The sequence below is a fragment of the Rutidosis leptorrhynchoides genome, chromosome 1 (assembly GCF_046630445.1).
Source record: "Rutidosis leptorrhynchoides isolate AG116_Rl617_1_P2 chromosome 1, CSIRO_AGI_Rlap_v1, whole genome shotgun sequence".
In the NCBI taxonomy this organism is placed as follows: Eukaryota; Viridiplantae; Streptophyta; class Magnoliopsida; order Asterales; family Asteraceae; genus Rutidosis; species Rutidosis leptorrhynchoides.
This window is the reverse complement of record NC_092333.1, coordinates 536,113,086-536,132,819: the sequence shown is the minus strand read 5'-3', so window position 1 is coordinate 536,132,819 and position 19,734 is coordinate 536,113,086. Positions and strand designations below refer to the sequence as shown.

At 34.2% G+C, this 19,734-nt stretch overlaps 1 protein-coding gene across 1 annotated transcript; it reads right to left on the bottom strand.

The window, feature by feature from the left end:
• Positions 1 to 533: 533 nt before the first annotated feature.
• Positions 534 to 18,689, bottom strand: LOC139842584 (putative disease resistance RPP13-like protein 1). The gene is made up of 3 exons (XM_071832707.1): positions 18,573 to 18,689; positions 981 to 1,124; positions 534 to 887 (listed from the first exon to the last, which is right to left on the bottom strand). The coding sequence occupies exons 1-3, from the start codon at positions 18,687 to 18,689 to the stop codon at positions 534 to 536; spliced, it is 615 nt and encodes a 204-aa protein (XP_071688808.1).
• Between the last annotated feature and the right edge of the window lie 1,045 nt (positions 18,690 to 19,734).

Here is a 19,734-nt window from a genome sequence, read left to right as displayed (position 1 = left end):
GAAGATACAATAGATCTTTTAGATCTGAAATTTTGAACCCACTAGCTCCTCCAATAATTACTTTGGATAGTGCTTGTAGACTCGTCAACCCACCAATACCTATGGGTGTCTCATTCAACTTCGGAGTATCATTAATGTCAAGATGTCGCAAGTTAATTAACTTTTCAAAAGTGTGTGGCAAGCTACATAATTCATGACAACTGGACACTAGCAAACTCTGCGGATTATAAAGGTTAGTAATTTGCTCGGGTAAACATGTGATTCTAGTTTTGGAAAAGTTGAGGTAAAGCACATGTTTGAGACTACCAATGGATCCTGGTAGCACCCATATTGTAAAATTATCCAGTCTTAGCACCCTTAATAACGTTAGTTGAGGAAACTTTATAAAGAACATTGTTTGATAAGAAACTTTGTCGATCATTATCCATAAATGACATCGGTAAGAAAGTTCGAAAACGTCTAGCTCTTTCTAATGCCTTAAACTCTTTATACACTCCATATCTTTGGCGTATAAAAGAAAAGTGGTGGAAATTCTACAAAACACCGTTCTTGTCGTCAATACCCATGTTTTCACCCAACATAAAAAAGAACTCTCCCGCAACACTCGTTGCCGAGTCAATTACAAGGTCATGCATTGTATATCGTGATTTCTCATTAGATGAATGTTGAAAGAATGACCTTGAATGTAACTCTTTAAAACAATCTCGACCTATGCTTTTCATTTCTTTGCTTACATTTGAATTATTTAGGAACCCTTCTGCCATCCAAAGTAAGACTAGTTCATCCGGCTTAAACATGTAATCTTTTAGGAATAAGCAGCAATATGAAAACATATGCTTCACATGTGGAGGAAGATCATAGTAGCTTAGTCTTAAAGCGGGGAGAATCTTTATTTCACTATGTGAATTCCATATTTCACTATTTAGCAACTCTTCCCATTATTTCTCACTTGTTTTTATTCTCAACACCCTTCCAATTACCTTCAAAGCCAAAGGCAATCCATCACACTTTTTCATGATACCTTCGCCATGCAATTTAAATGTGGGATGTAAATTGAAGTTCCGTACACCCAATGCATGTTGAGCGAGAATAGATAGAGCTTCATGATCATCTGGCAAAACATTCTACACGGTAAGGTTGAACACAGTCCATGAGCAATGCAACTTTATTCTTCCGTGTTGTAACCATAATTTTACTTCCATGTGCCCCAACAACAAAAGGGCACTTAAGAAGCTCCCATTCCGTGTCGTTTTCGTTCCAAACATCGTCTAGAACAATCAAGAACTTTTTATTTAAAAGTTTCTCTTGCTTGAAGCTGATTTAATTTTCAAACTCTTTGTCCCCCCACCTACATCTTTAAAAATAGTTTTGCTAATATGAGAGACGTCAAACTCATCAGAAACACAAACCCATGACATGAGTTCAAAGTGTTCCTTGATTTTCTCGTCATTGTACAAAATTTGTGCAAGAGTCGTCTTGCCTATCCCACCAAAACCAACAATAGACACAGTGCTGACATTTTTCTCACATGATTCATTCGCCAACAACTTATCGAACAATGCCTATTTATCACCTTCCCTACCTACAATTCCGGAAACATCAACTAGTGAAGTTTATATATATATATATATATATATATATATATATATATATATATATATATATATATATATATATATATATATATATATATATATATATATATATATATATATATATATATATATATATATATATATATATATATGGGCAGGATCAATGGGGAAGTAACCAATCGGGGGGAAGCGGGGGGAAGCAAATTTTTTTTTTCGTTTTTTTTGGAATTTTTTTTTCCGGCATCAAGATCACACGAAAATATGAACATTTAGAAAAGACACTTCGTGATGAATGTTATTATTTAGGTGGGAAAACGATCGACAAAAATAACATTCAAGATAATATTGTTCGTGAAGAATATGAACGTTTTTTTTCATGTTTTGTGAAGTAAAATTTAGCCCGATTTAGAGTTTAGGGTTTAGGGTTTGGTGTTTTGAGTTTATTCCATAAACCCAAAATACCAAACCCTAACCCTAAACTCTAAACCGTTCGTGTTAAACACTCAATCTAAATCCTAAATCTAAACCCTAAATCTAAACCCTAAACCCTAAATTTCTAAACCCTAATATCTAAACCCTATAAACCCAAATAGCTAAACCCTAATATCTAAACTCTAATAGCTAAAACCTCAACATACACTTGAAAAACACGATAATTGTTATATATTACTTCTTCGAGCGTTTTCTCGCCAAAATAAAAACATTTATCACAAAGTGTCTTTATTAAATGTTCATATTTTCATCCCATCTATAATGTTCGTGAACAAAGTTTTTTCAAAAAATGAAAAAAAAGATTTTGCTTCCCCCCCCCCTCCCCCCGATTGGTTACTTCCCTCTTGATCCTACCACTATATATATATATATATATATATATATATATATATATATATATATATATATATATATATATATATATATATATATATATATATATATATATAGTGGTAATCAAGAGAGAAACACTTTTTTGGGGGAAGTGGGGGGAAGTAAATTTTTTTCGTTTTTTTGAAAAAAAAATTTCAGGCATCAAGTTTAGGTGAAAATATGAACATTTAAAAAAGACATTTTGTGATGAATGTTATTATTTTGGCGGTAAAACGCTCGAAGGAAAAAAATGAAAACATTCAATGCATTGAATGTTTTGATTCTGAGTTTATTTGCATCGTTTTGTTTTCAACTTGTGTGAAGTGTTTTTTTCAAAATTTAGCCCGATTTAGAGTTTAGAGTTTTGGGTTTAGTCCCTAAACCCAAAACCCTAAACCCTAAACTCTAAACCGTTCGTGTTAAAATATTCAATCTAAACTCTAATTTCTAAACCCTAAACCCTAATTTCTAAACCCAAAACCCTAATTTCTAAACCTAAAACCCTAATTTCTAACCCCTTAAAAAAACTCAGAATCAAAACATTCAATGCATTGAATGTTTTCATTTTTTTCTTCGAGCGTTTTACCGTCAAAATAATAACATTCATCACAAAGTGTCTTTTTAAATGTTCATATTTTCATGTGATCTTGATACCTGAAAAAAAATTCGAAAAAAACGAAAAAAAATTACTTCCCCCAAAAAAGTGCTTCCCTCTTGATTAAATCTCTCTCTCTCTATCTCTCTCTATCTCTCTCTATATATATATATATATATATATATATATATATATATATATATAATTAAAGAAATAAATAAAATTTAAAATTTAAAATTTAAAAATACAAATAAAAATAAAAATTAAAACAAGAGACCCATGAAAATGGTAGAATCAAATTTTTATGGGTTTTAAATCACTCATGGAATTCAATTTATTCTAAGCGGCAGTCAAATCGCTAATAAATCGACATTTGCTGTTGAGTGGCTTAATAGAGCCGTAAAAAAAACTTAGAGTACTGAGCGGAGCTCGAAAATTTTAAATACGTATGTTCTAGTTCTAATCCCTTCTTCTACTCTTTAGTTTTCTTTTCCCAAATAGAAACCCTAATTTCTTAAATGCCCGGAATTCGAATTATCCTATGGTTCACCAAATAAACCCTAATTTTTTTTTAAAACAATTTGAGCAGCATAGCATAACAGTGCAATTGAAGAAAATTGGTGAAATACATCTGTGTGGATTGAGGTTTGTAACCGTGCAGTTAGTGTTTCAATCCGTGCGGATACGAATGATACAGATACAATTGGTACGGTTTCAGATTGATACGGATGTGATTGATGTGTAGTGACCCGAACTTTTCCATGTTTATATATATTAATTGAGATTAATGTTTACATGATTAAATGTTTCCAACATGTTAAGCAATCAAACTTGTTAAGACTTGATTAATTGAAATAGGTTTCATATAGACAATTGACCACCCAAGTTGACCGGTGATTCACGAACGTTAAAACTTGTAAAAAAAAACTATATGATGACATATATATGGTTATATATATAGTTAACATGATATTATGATAAGTAAACATATCATTAATTATATTAACAATGAACTACATATGTAAAAACAAGACTACTAACTTAATGATTTTGAAACGAGACATATATGTAACGTTTATCGTTGTAACGACATTTAATGTATATATATCATATTAAGAGATATTCGTACATCATAATATCATGATAATATAATAATTTAAAATCTCTTTTGATATTATAAACATTGGGTTAACAACATTTAACAAGATCGTTAACCTAAAGGTTTCAAAACAACACTTACATGTAACGACTAACGATGACTTAACGACTCAGTTAAAATGTATATACATGTAGTGTTTTAATATGTATTTATACACTTTTGAAAGACTTCAATACACTTATCAAAATACTTCTACTTAACAAAAATGCTTACAATTACATTCTCGTTCAGTTTCATCAACAATTCTACTCGTATGCACCCGTATTCGTACTCGTACAATACACAGCTTTTAGATGTATGTACTATTGGTATATACACTCCAATGATCAGCTCTTAGCAGCCCATGTGAGTCACCTAACACATGTGGGAACCATCATTTGGCAACTAGCATGAAATATCTCATAAGATTACAAAAATATGAGTAATCATTCATGACTTATTTACATGAAAACAAAATTACATATCCTTTATATCTAATCCATACACCAACGACCAAAAACACCTACAAACACTTTCATTCTTCAATTTTCTTCATCTAATTGAACTCTCTCAAGTTCTATCTTCAAGTTCTAAGTGTTCTTCATAAATTCCAAAAGTTCTAGTTTCATAAAATCAAGAATACTTTCAAGTTTGCTAGCTCACTTCCAATCTTGTAAGGTGATCATCCAACCTCAAGAAATCTTTGTTTCTTACAGTAGGTTATTATTCTAATACAAGGTAATAATCATATTCAAACTTTGGTTCAATTTCTATAACTATAACAATCTTATTTCAAGTGATGATCTTACTTGAACTTGTTTTCGTGTCATGATTTTGCTTCAAGAACTTTGAGCCATCCAAGGATCCATTGAAGCTAGATCCATTTTTCTCTTTTCAAGTAGGTTCATCCAAGGAACTTAAGGTAGTAATGATGTTCATAACATCATTCGATTCATACATATAAAGCTATCTTATTCGAAGGTTTAAACTTGTAATCACTAGAACATAGTTTAGTTAATTCTAAACTTGTTCGCAAACAAAAGTTAATCCTTCTAACTTGACTTTTAAAATCAACTAAACACATGTTCTATATCTATATGATATGCTAACTTAATGATTTAAAACCTGGAAACACGAAAAACACCGTAAAACTGGATTTACGCCGTCGTAGTAACACCGCGGGCTGTTTTGGGTTAGTTAATTAAAAACTATGATAAACTTTGATTTAAAAGTTGTTATTCTGAGAAAATGATTTTTATTATGAACATGAAACTATATCCAAAAATTATGGTTAAACTCAAAGTGGAAGTATGTTTTCTAAAATGGTCATCTAGACGTCGTTCTTTCGACTGAAATGACTACCTTTACAAAAACGACTTGTAACTTATTTTTCCGACTAGAAATCTATACTTTTTTTGTTTAGATTCATAAAATAGAGTTCAATATGAAACCATAGCAATTTGATTCACTCAAAACGGATTTAAAATGAAGAAGTTATGGGTAAAACAAGATTGGATAATTTTTCTCATTTTAGCTACGTGAAAATTGGTAACAAATCTATTCCAACCATAACTTAATCAACTTGTATTATATATTATGTAATCTTGAGATACCATAGACACGTATACAATGTTTCGACCTATCATGTCGACACATCTATATATATTTCGGAACAACCATAGACACTCTATATGTGAATGTTGGAGTTAGCTATACAGGGTTGAGGTTGATTCCAAAATATATATAGTTTGAGTTGTGATCAATACTGAGATACGTATACACTGGGTCGTGGATTGATTCAAGATAATATTTATCGATTTATTTCTGTACATCTAACTGTGGACAACTAGTTGTAGGTTACTAACGAGGACAGCTGACTTAATAAACTTAAAACATCAAAATATATTAAAAGTGTTGTAAATATATTTTGAACATACTTTGATATATATGTATATATTGTTATAGGTTCGTGAATCAACCAGTGGCCAAGTCTTACTTCCCGACGAAGTAAAAATCTGTGAAAGTGAGTTATAGTCCCACTTTTAAAATCTAATATTTTTGGGATGAGAATACATGCAGGTTTTATAAATGATTTACAAAATAGACACAAGTACGTGAAACTACATTCTATGGTTGAATTATCGAAATCGAATATGCCCCTTTTTATTAAGTCTGGTAATCTAAGAATTAGGGAACAGACACCCTAATTGACGCGAATCCTAAAGATAGATCTATTGGGCCTAACAAACCCCATCCAAAGTACCGGATGCTTTAGTACTTCGAAATTTATATCATATCCGAAGGGTGTCCCGGAATGATGGGGATATTCTTATATATGCATCTTGTTATTGTCGGTTACCAGGTGTTCATCATATGAATGATTTTTATCTCTATGTATGGGATGTGTATTGAAATATTAAATCTTGTGGTCTATTGTTACGATTTGATATATATAGGTTAAATCTATAACTCACCAACATTTTTGTTGACGTTTTAAGCATGTTTATTCTCAGGTGATTATTAAGAGCTTCCGCTTTCGCATACTTAAATAAGGACAAGATTTGGAGTCCATGCTTGTATGATATTGTGTAAAAACTGCATTCAAGAAACTTATTTTGTTGTAACATATTTGTATTGTAAACCATTATGTAATGGTCGTGTGTAAACAGGATATTTTAGATTATCATTATTTGATAATCTACGTAAAGCTTTTTAAACCTTTATTGATGAAATAAAGGTTATGGTTTGTTTAAAAATGAATGCAGTCTTTGAAAAATGTCTCATATAGAGGTCAAAACCTCACAACGAAATCAATTAATATGGAACGTTTTTAATCAATAAGAACGGGACATTTCAGTTGGTATCAGAGCGTTGGTCTTAGAGAACCAGAAAATTTGCATTAGTGTGTCTTATCGAGTTTGTTAGGATGCATTAGTGAGTCTGGACTTCGACCGTGTTTTCTTTAAAAATGATTGCTTAACATTTTTGTTGGAAACTATATATTTTTAACATATGAATATTATGTGATATATTAATCTCTTAACGTGTTTGATATTATGTGATAGATGTCTACCTCTAGAACAAGTCCCATTGACTCACCTAATAATAATGAAGAGTCAAATGTAAATTGGAATGATTTGTGGACTGATTCACAAGTTCCCGAAGAGGAACCGGAAGAAGAGTCGGAACCGGAAGAAGAATCGGAACCGGAAGAAGAATCGGAACCGGATGAAGAAATAGAACCGGTGGGGGAAATAATAAAACGGTTAAGTAAAAGAAAATCCTCAACCAACCGACCAAAGTTAATTATGGCCAATGGTGTTTCCGCCAAGGAAGCAAAATATTGGGAGGATTACCAATTCTCCGATGAATCGGATTCCGACGAGAATTCCGATGATGTTATAGAAATTACCCCAACTGAATTTAAAAAGGCAAAAGAAAATAATAAGGGAAAGGGCATAAAAATAGAGAAATCTAATTCCAACCCCGATGAACTTTATATGTATCGTCAACCCCCGAAGTCCTTAAGTTGTAACAATGACCCGGGAACCTCTAAACCACCAGGTTTTTCTAAACCAATGTGGACAACGACGGCTCGTATTAGGGGAACATCATATATCCCTAGAAACTTGGCAAAACAAACCAAAACCGAAGAAGAAGAAACGAGCAAGTCGGAATAAGATAGTTGTATTAGTGTGGTGTAATATATGGAATATAGTGTTCTTATGCTTTATGATATATGTAAAAATTGCTTGTATTAATAAGTATTTTTTTTATGAATCTAACTCTTGTCTATTTTACAGTTTAAAAACACAAAATGGATAGACAACCCAATATTTTAAGAGACCTACCCGGAGACATGATTGATGAAATCTTGTCTAGAGTCGGCCAGAATTCTTCGGCACAACTATTTAAGGCGAGATCAGTTTGTAAGACATTCGAAGAACGTTCCAAGAATGTCTTGGTTTATAAGAGACTTTCGTTTGAAAGATGGGGGATATCACTTTGGGAAACCCATAAGTTACGATGTGTTTACTTTGACGCATATATTGCGGGGAACCCAAATGCTATTTTACGCAACGGGTTAAGAAATTATTTTGACTCAATATATCCGAATATTGGACTTCGTGATTTAGAAAAAGCGGCTAACATGCAACATAAAGAAGCATGTTATGCTTACGGATTAGTAATGTTCGCTTCTCACCAAAGTGAGAACAAGAACATCGGGCTACAACTATTAAACAAAACGTTTCCACAAGTGACGGAGTCGGTAATTGGGGTAAGAAATGAGGTTTTTAGATTATTACGGGACTGTTGGACATTACGTAACCCTCGTCCCTTTGATGACGTTACAACACGCTGTCTTATCAACGGCCATAACGGTTATGTTGCACAAGACCAAGGATGGGAAGTAGTCCTAGTAAAACCAGAATGCATGACTTGTTTCTGGACGTATGAATTACGTGTCTTTATTGCCTTTGCTGAACGACTTGTGTACTAGCTAGAATTGTCTTCACAACTATCTTGTATCAAAGTTATTGTGTGCTATATTTCATGCTTTATGTAAAATAAGCGGTATTGTAAGTTTGTAAAATATTGTATAAAAGTTTGAACGCGAAATATTATTATAATCAGTTTTTCATATAGAATTGTAGTAGTTGAATTGTATATTAGCTACTAAGTATGAACTTAACGGGTAGGTACTACCCGAATTTAAACTTATAAAACGCTAATATGAAGAAAAAGCTTTTATAAATGAGTTCATATTATGCTACGAAATACTATTAACTACTCTTAATATTCTGTATGATTAACTTGTTCCATTTAACTATTTTGAAGGAAATGGCACCGACTACTCGACACACCGTGAATATGAATGAAGAGGAATTCCGTACTTTTCTAGCTTCAAACATAGCCGCAGTACAGGCTGCGCTACATACCAACAATAACCTTGGATCTAGCAGTACAGGAAATCGTGTAGGATGCACCTACAAAGAATTCACTGCCTGCAAACCTTTAGAATTTGATGGAACCGAAGGACCGATCGGATTGAAACGGTGGACCGAGAAGGTTGAATCGGTGTTTGCCATAAGTAAGTGTACTGAAGAGGACAAAGTGAAGTACGCTACGCATACCTTCACAGGTTCTGCGTTAACATGGTGGAATACCTATCTAGAGCAAGTGGGACAAGATGATGCGTACGCACTACCGTGGTCAGCATTCAAGCACTTGATGAACGAGAAGTACCGTCCCAGAACCGAGGTCAATAAGCTCAAGACAGAACTTAGAGGGTTACGAACCCATGGATTTGATATTACCACGTACGAAAGACGATTCACAGAATTGTGCCTATTGTGTCCGGGAGCATTCGAAGATGAGGAAGAGAAGATCGACGCGTTTGTGAAAGGATTACCGGAAAGAATCCAAGAAGATATAAGTTCACACGAGCCCGCCTCCATACAACAGGCATGTAGAATGGCTCACAAACTAGTGAACCAGATTGAAGAAAGAATTAAAGAACAGACTGCTGAAGAGGCCAATGTGAAGCAAGTCAAAAGAAAGTGGGAGGAAAACGGTGATAAGAATCACCAATACAACAACAACAGCAATTACAACAATAATCGCAACAATTATCCCAACAATCGCAACATCAATCGCAACTACAACAAACGGCCCAACAACAACAACAACAACAACAGCAACTACAACAATCATCCCAACAACAATAATAACCGCAACAACAACAACAATCAGAAGCAACTATGCCAAAGGTGTGAAAAGAATCACTCGGGGTTCTGCACCAAATTTTGCAACAAGTGTAAAAGAAATGGTCATAGCGCGGCGAAGTGTGAGGTCTACGGACCAGGGGTTAATAGAACGAAAGGAACAAATGGTGTCGGAACGAGTAATGGCGGAGCAAGTAGTGTCGGAGCAAGTTATGCCAATGTAGTTTGTTATAAATGTGGAAAACCAGGCCACATTATTAGAAATTGCCCGAACCAGGAGAACACGAATGGACAAGGCCGTGGAAGAGTTTTCAATATTAATGCGGTAGAGGCACAGGAAGACCCGGAGCTTGTTACGGGTACGTTTCTTATTGACAATAAATCTTCTTACGTTTTATTTGATTCGGGTGCGGATAGAAGCTATATGAGTAGAGATTTTTGTGCTAAATTAAGTTGTCCATTGACGCCTTTGGATAGTAAATTTTTACTCGAATTAGCAAATGGTAAATTAATTTCAGCAGATAATATATGTCGGAATCGAGAAATTAAACTGGTTAGCGAAACATTTAAGATTGATTTGATAACAGTAGAGTTAGGGAGTTTTGATGTGATAATCGGTATGGACTGGTTGAAAGAAGTGAAAGCGGAGATCGTTTGTTACAAAAATGCAATTCGCATTATACGAGAAAAAGGAAAACCCTTAATGGTGTACGGAGAAAAGGGCAACACGAAGCTACATCTTATTAGTAATTTGAAGGCACAAAAACTAATAAGAAAAGGTTGCTATGCTGTTCTAGCACACGTCGAGAAAGTACAAACTGAAGAAAAGAGCATCAATTATGTTCCCATTGCAAAAGAATTTCCCGATGTATTTCCGAAAGAATTACCGGGATTACCCCCACATCGATCCGTTGAATTTCAAATAGATCTTGTACCAGGAGCTGCACCAATAGCTCGTGCTCCTTACAGACTCGCACCCAGCGAGATGAAAGAACTGCAAAGCCAATTACAAGAACTTTTAGAGCGTGGTTTCATTCGACCAAGCACATCACCGTGGGGAGCTCCTGTTTTGTTTGTCAAGAAGAAAGATGGTACATTCAGGTTGTGTATCGACTACCGAGAGTTGAACAAACTTACCATCAAGAACCGCTACCCACTACCGAGAATCGACGACTTATTTGATCAACTACAAGGCTCGTCTGTTTATTCAAAGATTAACTTACGTTCCGGGTATCATCAAATGCGGGTGAAAGAAGATGATATTCCAAAGACTGCTTTCAGAACACGTTACGGTCATTACGAGTTTATGGTCATGCCGTTTGGTTTAACTAATGCACCAGCTATGTTCATGGACCTTATGAACCGAGTGTGTGGACCATACCTTGACAAGTTTGTCATTGTTTTCATTGATGACATACTTATTTACTCAAAGAATGACCAAGAACACGGTGAACATTTGAGAAAGGTGTTAGAAGTATTGAGGAAGGAAGAATTGTACGCTAAGTTTTCAAAGTGTGCATTTTGGTTGGAAGAAGTTCAATTCCTCGGTCACATAGTGAACAAAGAAGGTATTAAGGTGGATCCGGCAAAGATAGAAACTGTTGAAAAGTGGGAAACCCCGAAAACTCCGAAACACATACGCCAGTTTTTAGGACTAGCTGGTTACTACAGAAGGTTCATCCAAGACTTTTCCAGAATAGCAAAACCCTTGACTGCATTAACGCATAAAGGGAAGAAATTTGAATGGAATGATGAACAAGAGAAAGCGTTTCAGTTATTGAAGAAAAAGCTAACTACGGCACCTATATTGTCATTGCCTGAAGGGAATGATGATTTTGTGATTTATTGTGACGCATCAAAGCAAGGTCTCGGTTGTGTATTAATGCAACGAACGAAGGTGATTACTTATGCGTCTAGACAATTGAAGATTCAAGAACAAAATTATACGACGCATGATTTGGAATTAGGCGCGGTTGTTTTTGCATTAAAGACTTGGAGGCACTACTTATATGGGGTCAAAAGTATTATATATACCGACCACAAAAGTCTTCAACACATATTTAATCAGAAACAACTGAATATGAGGCAGCGTAGGTGGATTGAATTATTGAATGATTACGATTTTGAGATTCGTTACCACCCGGGGAAGGCAAATGTGGTAGCCGATGCCTTGAGCAGGAAGGATAGAGAACCCATTCGAGTAAAATCTATGAATATAATGATTCATAATAACATTACTACTCAAATAAAGGAGGCGCAACAAGGAGTTTTAAAAGAGGGAAATTTAAAGGATGAAATACCCAAAGGATCGGAGAAGCATCTTAATATTCGGGAAGACGGAACCCGGTATAGGGCTGAAAGGATTTGGGTACCAAAATTTGGAGATATGAGAGAAATGGTACTTAGAGAAGCTCATAAAACCAGATACTCAATACATCCTGGAACGGGGAAGATGTACAAGGATCTCAAGAAACATTTTTGGTGGACGGGTATGAAAGCCGATGTTGCTAAATACGTAGGAGAATGTTTGACGTGTTCTAAGGTCAAAGCTGAGCATCAGAAACCATCAGGTCTACTTCAACAACCCGAAATCCCGGAATGGAAATGGGAAAACATTACCATGGATTTCATCACTAAATTGCCAAGGACTGCAAGTGGTTTTGATACTATTTGGGTAATAGTTGATCGTCTCACCAAATCAGCACACTTCCTACCAATAAGAGAAGATGACAAGATGGAGAAGTTAGCACGACTGTATTTGAAGGAAGTCGTCTCCAGACATGGAATACCAATCTCTATTATCTCTGATAGAGATGGCAGATTTATTTCAAGATTCTGGCAGACATTACAGCAAGCATTAGGAACTCGTCTAGACATGAGTACTGCCTATCATCCACAAACTGATGGGCAGAGCGAAAGGACGATACAAACGCTTGAAGACATGCTACGAGCATGTGTTATTGATTTCGGAAACAGTTGGGATCGACATCTACCGTTAGCAGAATTTTCCTACAACAACAGCTACCATTCAAGCATTGAGATGGCGCCGTTTGAAGCACTTTATGGTAGAAAGTGCAGGTCTCCGATTTGTTGGAGTGAGGTGGGGGATAGACAGATTACGGGTCCGGAGATTATACAAGAAACTACCGAGAAGATCATCCAAATTCAACAACGGTTGAAAACCGCCCAAAGTCGACAAAAGAGCTACGCTGACATTAAAAGAAAAGATATAGAATTTGAAATTGGAGAGATGGTCATGCTTAAAGTTTCACCTTGGAAAGGCGTTGTTCGATTTGGTAAACGAGGGAAATTAAATCCAAGGTATATTGGACCATTCAAGATTATTGATCGTGTCGGACCAGTAGCTTACCGACTTGAGTTACCTCAACAACTCGCGGCTGTACATAACACTTTCCACGTCTCGAATTTGAAGAAATGTTTTGCTAAAGAAGATCTCACTATTCCGTTAGATGAAATCCAAATCAACGAAAAACTCCAATTCATTGAAGAACCCGTCGAAATAATGGATCGTGAGGTTAAAAGACTTAAGCAAAACAAGATACCAATTGTTAAGGTTCGATGGAATGCTCGTAGAGGACCCGAGTTCACCTGGGAGCGTGAAGATCAGATGAAGAAGAAATACCCGCATCTATTTCCAGAAGATTCGTCAACACCTTCAACAGCTTAAAATTTCGGGACGAAATTTATTTAACGGGTAGGTACTGTAGTGACCCGAACTTTTCCATGTTTATATATATTAATTGAGATTAATGTTTACATGATTAAATGTTTCCAACATGTTAAGCAATCAAACTTGTTAAGACTTGATTAATTGAAATAGGTTTCATATAGACAATTGACCACCCAAGTTGACCGGTGATTCACGAACGTTAAAACTTGTAAAAAAAAACTATATGATGACATATATATGGTTATATATATAGTTAACATGATATTATGATAAGTAAACATATCATTAATTATATTAACAATGAACTACATATGTAAAAACAAGACTACTAACTTAATGATTTTGAAACGAGACATATATGTAACGTTTATCGTTGTAACGACATTTAATGTATATATATCATATTAAGAGATATTCGTACATCATAATATCATGATAATATAATAATTTAAAATCTCTTTTGATATTATAAACATTGGGTTAACAACATTTAACAAGATCGTTAACCTAAAGGTTTCAAAACAACACTTACATGTAACGACTAACGATGACTTAACGACTCAGTTAAAATGTATATACATGTAGTGTTTTAATATGTATTTATACACTTTTGAAAGACTTCAATACACTTATCAAAATACTTCTACTTAACAAAAATGCTTACAATTACATTCTCGTTCAGTTTCATCAACAATTCTACTCGTATGCACCCGTATTCGTACTCGTACAATACACAGCTTTTAGATGTATGTACTATTGGTATATACACTCCAATGATCAGCTCTTAGCAGCCCATGTGAGTCACCTAACACATGTGGGAACCATCATTTGGCAACTAGCATGAAATATCTCATAAGATTACAAAAATATGAGTAATCATTCATGACTTATTTACATGAAAACAAAATTACATATCCTTTATATCTAATCCATACACCAACGACCAAAAACACCTACAAACACTTTCATTCTTCAATTTTCTTCATCTAATTGAACTCTCTCAAGTTCTATCTTCAAGTTCTAAGTGTTCTTCATAAATTCCAAAAGTTCTAGTTTCATAAAATCAAGAATACTTTCAAGTTTGCTAGCTCACTTCCAATCTTTTAAGGTGATCATCCAACCTCAAGAAATCTTTGTTTCTTACAGTAGGTTATTATTCTAATACAAGGTAATAATCATATTCAAACTTTGGTTCAATTTCTATAACTATAACAATCTTATTTCAAGTGATGATCTTACTTGAACTTGTTTTCGTGTCATGATTTTGCTTCAAGAACTTTGAGCCATCCAAGGATCCATTGAAGCTAGATCCATTTTTCTCTTTTCCAGTAGGTTCATCCAAGGAACTTAAGGTAGTAATGATGTTCATAACATCATTCGATTCATACATATAAAGCTATCTTATTCGAAGGTTTAAACTTGTAATCACTAGAACATAGTTTAGTTAATTCTAAACTTGTTCGCAAACAAAAGTTAATCCTTCTAACTTGACTTTTAAAATCAACTAAACACATGTTCTATATCTATATGATATGCTAACTTAATGATTTAAAACCTGGAAACACGAAAAACACCGTAAAACCGGATTTACGCCGTCGTAGTAACACCGCGGGCTGTTTTGGGTTAGTTAATTAAAAACTATGATAAACTTTGATTTAAAAGTTGTTATTCTGAGAAAATGATTTTTATTATGAACATGAAACTATATCCAAAAATTATGGTTAAACTCAAAGTGGAAGTATGTTTTCTAAAATGGTCATCTAGACGTCGTTCTTTCGACTGAAATGACTACCTTTACAAAAACGACTTGTAACTTATTTTTCCGACTAGAAATCTATACTTTTTTTGTTTAGATTCATAAAATAGAGTTCAATATGAAACCATAGCAATTTGATTCACTCAAAACGGATTTAAAATGAAGAAGTTATGGGTAAAACAAGATTGGATAATTTTTCTCATTTTAGCTACGTGAAAATTGGTAACAAATCTATTCCAACCATAACTTAATCAACTTGTATTATATATTATGTAATCTTGAGATACCATAGACACGTATACAATGTTTCGACCTATCATGTCGACACATCTATATATATTTCGGAACAACCATAGACACTCTATATGTGAATGTTGGAGTTAGCTATACAGGGTTGAGGTTGATTCCAAAATATATATAGTTTGAGTTGTGATCAATACTGAGATACGTATACACTGGGTCGTGGATTGATTCAAGATAATATTTATCGATTTATTTCTGTACATCTAACTGTGGACAACTAGTTGTAGGTTACTAACGAGGACAGCTGACTTAATAAACTTAAAACATCAAAATATATTAAAAGTGTTGTAAATATATTTTGAACATACTTTGATATATATGTATATATTGTTTTTTTTTTTTGAAAGGCAATGTTAGTGGTTAGAGTTAATTCACGAAAATCCCCCCCCCCCCCCGAGACTCGAACCCTTGGTCTCCTCGAACACCATGTTAACATGGTGACCAATGAGGCAAAGCCCCATTGGCATATATGTATATATTGTTATAGGTTCGTGAATCAACCAGTGGCCAAGTCTTACTTCCCGACGAAGTAAAAATCTGTGAAAGTGAGTTATAGTCCCACTTTTAAAATCTAATATTTTTGGGATGAGAATACATGCAGGTTTTATAAATGATTTACAAAATAGACACAAGTACGTGAAACTACATTCTATGGTTGAATTATCGAAATCGAATATGCCCCTTTTTATTAAGTCTGGTAATCTAAGAATTAGGGAACAGACACCCTAATTGACGCGAATCCTAAAGATAGATCTATTGGGCCTAACAAACCCCATCCAAAGTACCGGATGCTTTAGTACTTCGAAATTTATATCATATCCGAAGGGTGTCCCGGAATGATGGGGATATTCTTATATATGCATCTTGTTATTGTCGGTTACCAGGTGTTCACCATATGAATGATTTTTATCTCTATGTATGGGATGTGTATTGAAATATTAAATCTTGTGGTCTATTGTTACGATTTGATATATATAGGTTAAACCTATAACTCACCAACATTTTTGTTGACGTTTTAAGCATGTTTATTCTCAGGTGATTATTAAGAGCTTCCGCTTTCGCATACTTAAATAAGGACAAGATTTGGAGTCCATGCTTGTATGATATTGTGTAAAAACTGCATTCAAGAAACTTATTTTGTTGTAACATATTTGTATTGTAAACCATTATGTAATGGTCGTGTGTAAACAGGATATTTTAGATTATCATTATTTGATAATCTACGTAAAGCTTTTTAAACCTTTATTGATGAAATAAAGGTTATGGTTTGTTTAAAAATGAATGCAGTCTTTGAAAAATGTCTCATATAGAGGTCAAAACCTCGCAACGAAATCAATTAATATGGAACGTTTTTAATCAATAAGAACGGGACATTTCATGATGCACGGATGCATATACGACTATTATGGATATGAATTGATACGGATACAGATATGTATACGTACGGTTGTGTACAAACCCATACGGATATGAACTCAGGGTTTACGGATACTGTTCTTAGAGGTTGTTAGAACTCAGGTGACCGGAAAAATAACTGAACGGAGGTTCATGGCGGTGCTACAGCGGAGATGAACAAAAACTTCGAATTAGACTCTAAAAACTTGCAGATGGCTTTGTTGTAAGATTCCTAACACTTCTACACTTTTAGTTTTTCCAAAAATACAATAGATCAACGAAAACGAATCAAAAAGTTGTTCAACATTTTTTGACCTGAAATTTGCAGATTTTAAACTCTTTTTTTATGTTTTTGTATGATTTCAATTACAGTAGTTTCTATAAGATCAAATACACCTTCGACACTTGATTTCATATGAATTGATGCACTAAAACACTGAATTCAATTTTGAACACCAAAACATAGGTTGAAAATTTTGACTGGGATGAACCTAAAACACGAGTTAGAAGTTGTGGATCGTTCAATATAGACTTATTACGCTCTAATACCACATGTAGAGAAGAGGTTTGATGAATTCGTATTCATTATCGATTTTCAAGATTACAAGGTTGAGAGGGATTGGTGAGGTGTGTGTGATACAAAATGTAACTGTTGGTGTAAAGTGAGGTGCAAGCTTAGTTCTTAATTAGCTAGTCACTAGGTATATATATACTTCCTCTAAAATACAACAAATCATATCCATAAAATGGACTTAACAATCTCCCCCTTAGATGTGATTTATTGTTGATTATCTTCGATGTCTTGAACTCTCTCCCTTTGAATAAGCATAGTTGTTGGGTTAATAGGCATTGTTGTTGTCTTGATATGAAGAATCTTCTTCTTTCAGAAGATTCTTCATTGTCGGATAAGAATGGTCACAATGCACACCATCTTTTGGTCTTGACATTGTCTCTCCCGCTTGGTGTGCGTTGTTCAAATATATCTTTATTGAGTTGAGAAGGGAGAAGGAAGGAACTAGATTGACGATTTTCTTTAGCTCCCCCTTGAATGATGAATCATTTTGCTCCCCGTTAATTGGACATCGGGAGTTAGAAGTATTGTTGAGAAGAGTTGTTGTTGAAGATTTGATTCGGAAGTTTGGGTAGTGGGTTTTTCGGTTTGCTTTGTTTTTGTTTTTGGTGTACATTTTGTAAGCATGATCTATTTGATTGATTGACCTTGCATTCTTTTGAAGTTTGATCACAGATCCTTGGTTAAAGGAAAGTAACTCTTTGATTGAGTACTTGAATGGTTTTGAAGATGTTTTAACAAACGGTGTTACGTTCGAGTTGACGGACGATTTCTTTGAACTTGATTGTTTCGGTTTATGAGCAAACCATCCGTATTGATCTCGAAATCCGGTGAGTACAACAGATTTCCCATAAGTAGGTTGCATAAAAGGTTGCTTTGTTTTGGTAACGGGAATAAATTTGTTGTCCATGAAAAACAGGTTTGTGTGGTTGAATAACCTTAGAGAACTTTGATGAAGGAGCCTTCTTCTCAATCATAGGAGAATAACTTTTTGATTCGAAAATATGTGACTTGGTGCACTCCGGGATTTCAATTTGTGTACCCATCGACACCATTGTTGGTTTCAAAGTTGGTGTTGACTTAACAACTAACTCATGTTGCAAATCAGAAATGCGCTTTTCAAAATCATGAGTTAATTGTCGGTTAAAATCTTGAATACGATCAAAATCAGTGCGAAGTTGTAAAATGGTCTTTGAATCAAACTCACATTTTGACTTGAGATGTTTATTTTCTGCTTGAAGAGTCCGAATTGTCTTATTTTCTTCTATGAAATGAACAATTTTCTCTTTGAGTCGATTATTCAGTGTCTCTAAATTGAGTCATTCCTTGTTAAAAGAATTTTTTTCTTGAAGCTTTGAAACTTGCTCTGTCAACTGGAACTCATTCCTTGCAGGCTCATGTATTCGGTTAGACATCTTTGAAAGATTCACTTTTTAAGGTTTGAAAGTTATTGTTCGAGCAACGGAAGAATTTAGTTGAGACATCATCAAATGGCTGGAGTTTTAACAATTGAGCCTAGAAATTTAAACTAATTGGACTAGGCCTTTTCATGCACTAGTGACTACAAATAGACAATTGGGCTTGTAATGTTGTACATTGTTAGCCCAGAGCCTTAGATCTGCCACAAACAAATTAAAAAAAAAATGCAGGAACCATGGTTCTAACCTGTGGCCTTGTTGAATGCAAACAGAAGGGTTAACCAGCTGAACAAATATATTTTCAGAAATGATATGCAAGTGACTCTTTAAAGCCTTTCGTTGTGTTTTGCCTTCTTTTCCACCCAGAATATAAATGAAATCATGTATAGTGAATATCTTCTTATGCCTTCTTTTTTTTGAACGGCAATATATATATATATATATATATATATATATATATATATATATATATATATATATATATATATGCGCAGTGGTGGATCCAGAATTTTTTTCTACCGGGGGCTAAATTTTTTTTAAAACCATAGCAATTTTTTTGAGTAAAATATGGAAGGTTTTGGGGCAAAAAATTGAAGCTTTTAGGCAAAATTTGAAAATTTGTGTGTAAAATTTGAAGGTTTTGAGGCAAAATTTAGAGATTTTTGAACAAAATTTGAAGATT

Bases quoted from the DNA above. Each gene is read 5' to 3' on its own strand.
- LOC139842584 (XM_071832707.1), bottom strand. From the start codon at position 18,689: ATGGTGTCGATGGGTACACAAATTGAAATCCCGGAGTGCACCAAGTCA. The intron at 1,125-18,572 runs GTTATTCAACCA...CTTACCGTGTAG, and splicing joins CTTCATCAAAGTTCTCTAAG to AATGTTTTGCCAGATGATCA. The intron at 888-980 runs GTAATTGGAAGG...AGTGAAATAAAG, and splicing joins GATTGCCTTTGGCTTTGAAG to ATTCTCCCCGCTTTAAGACT.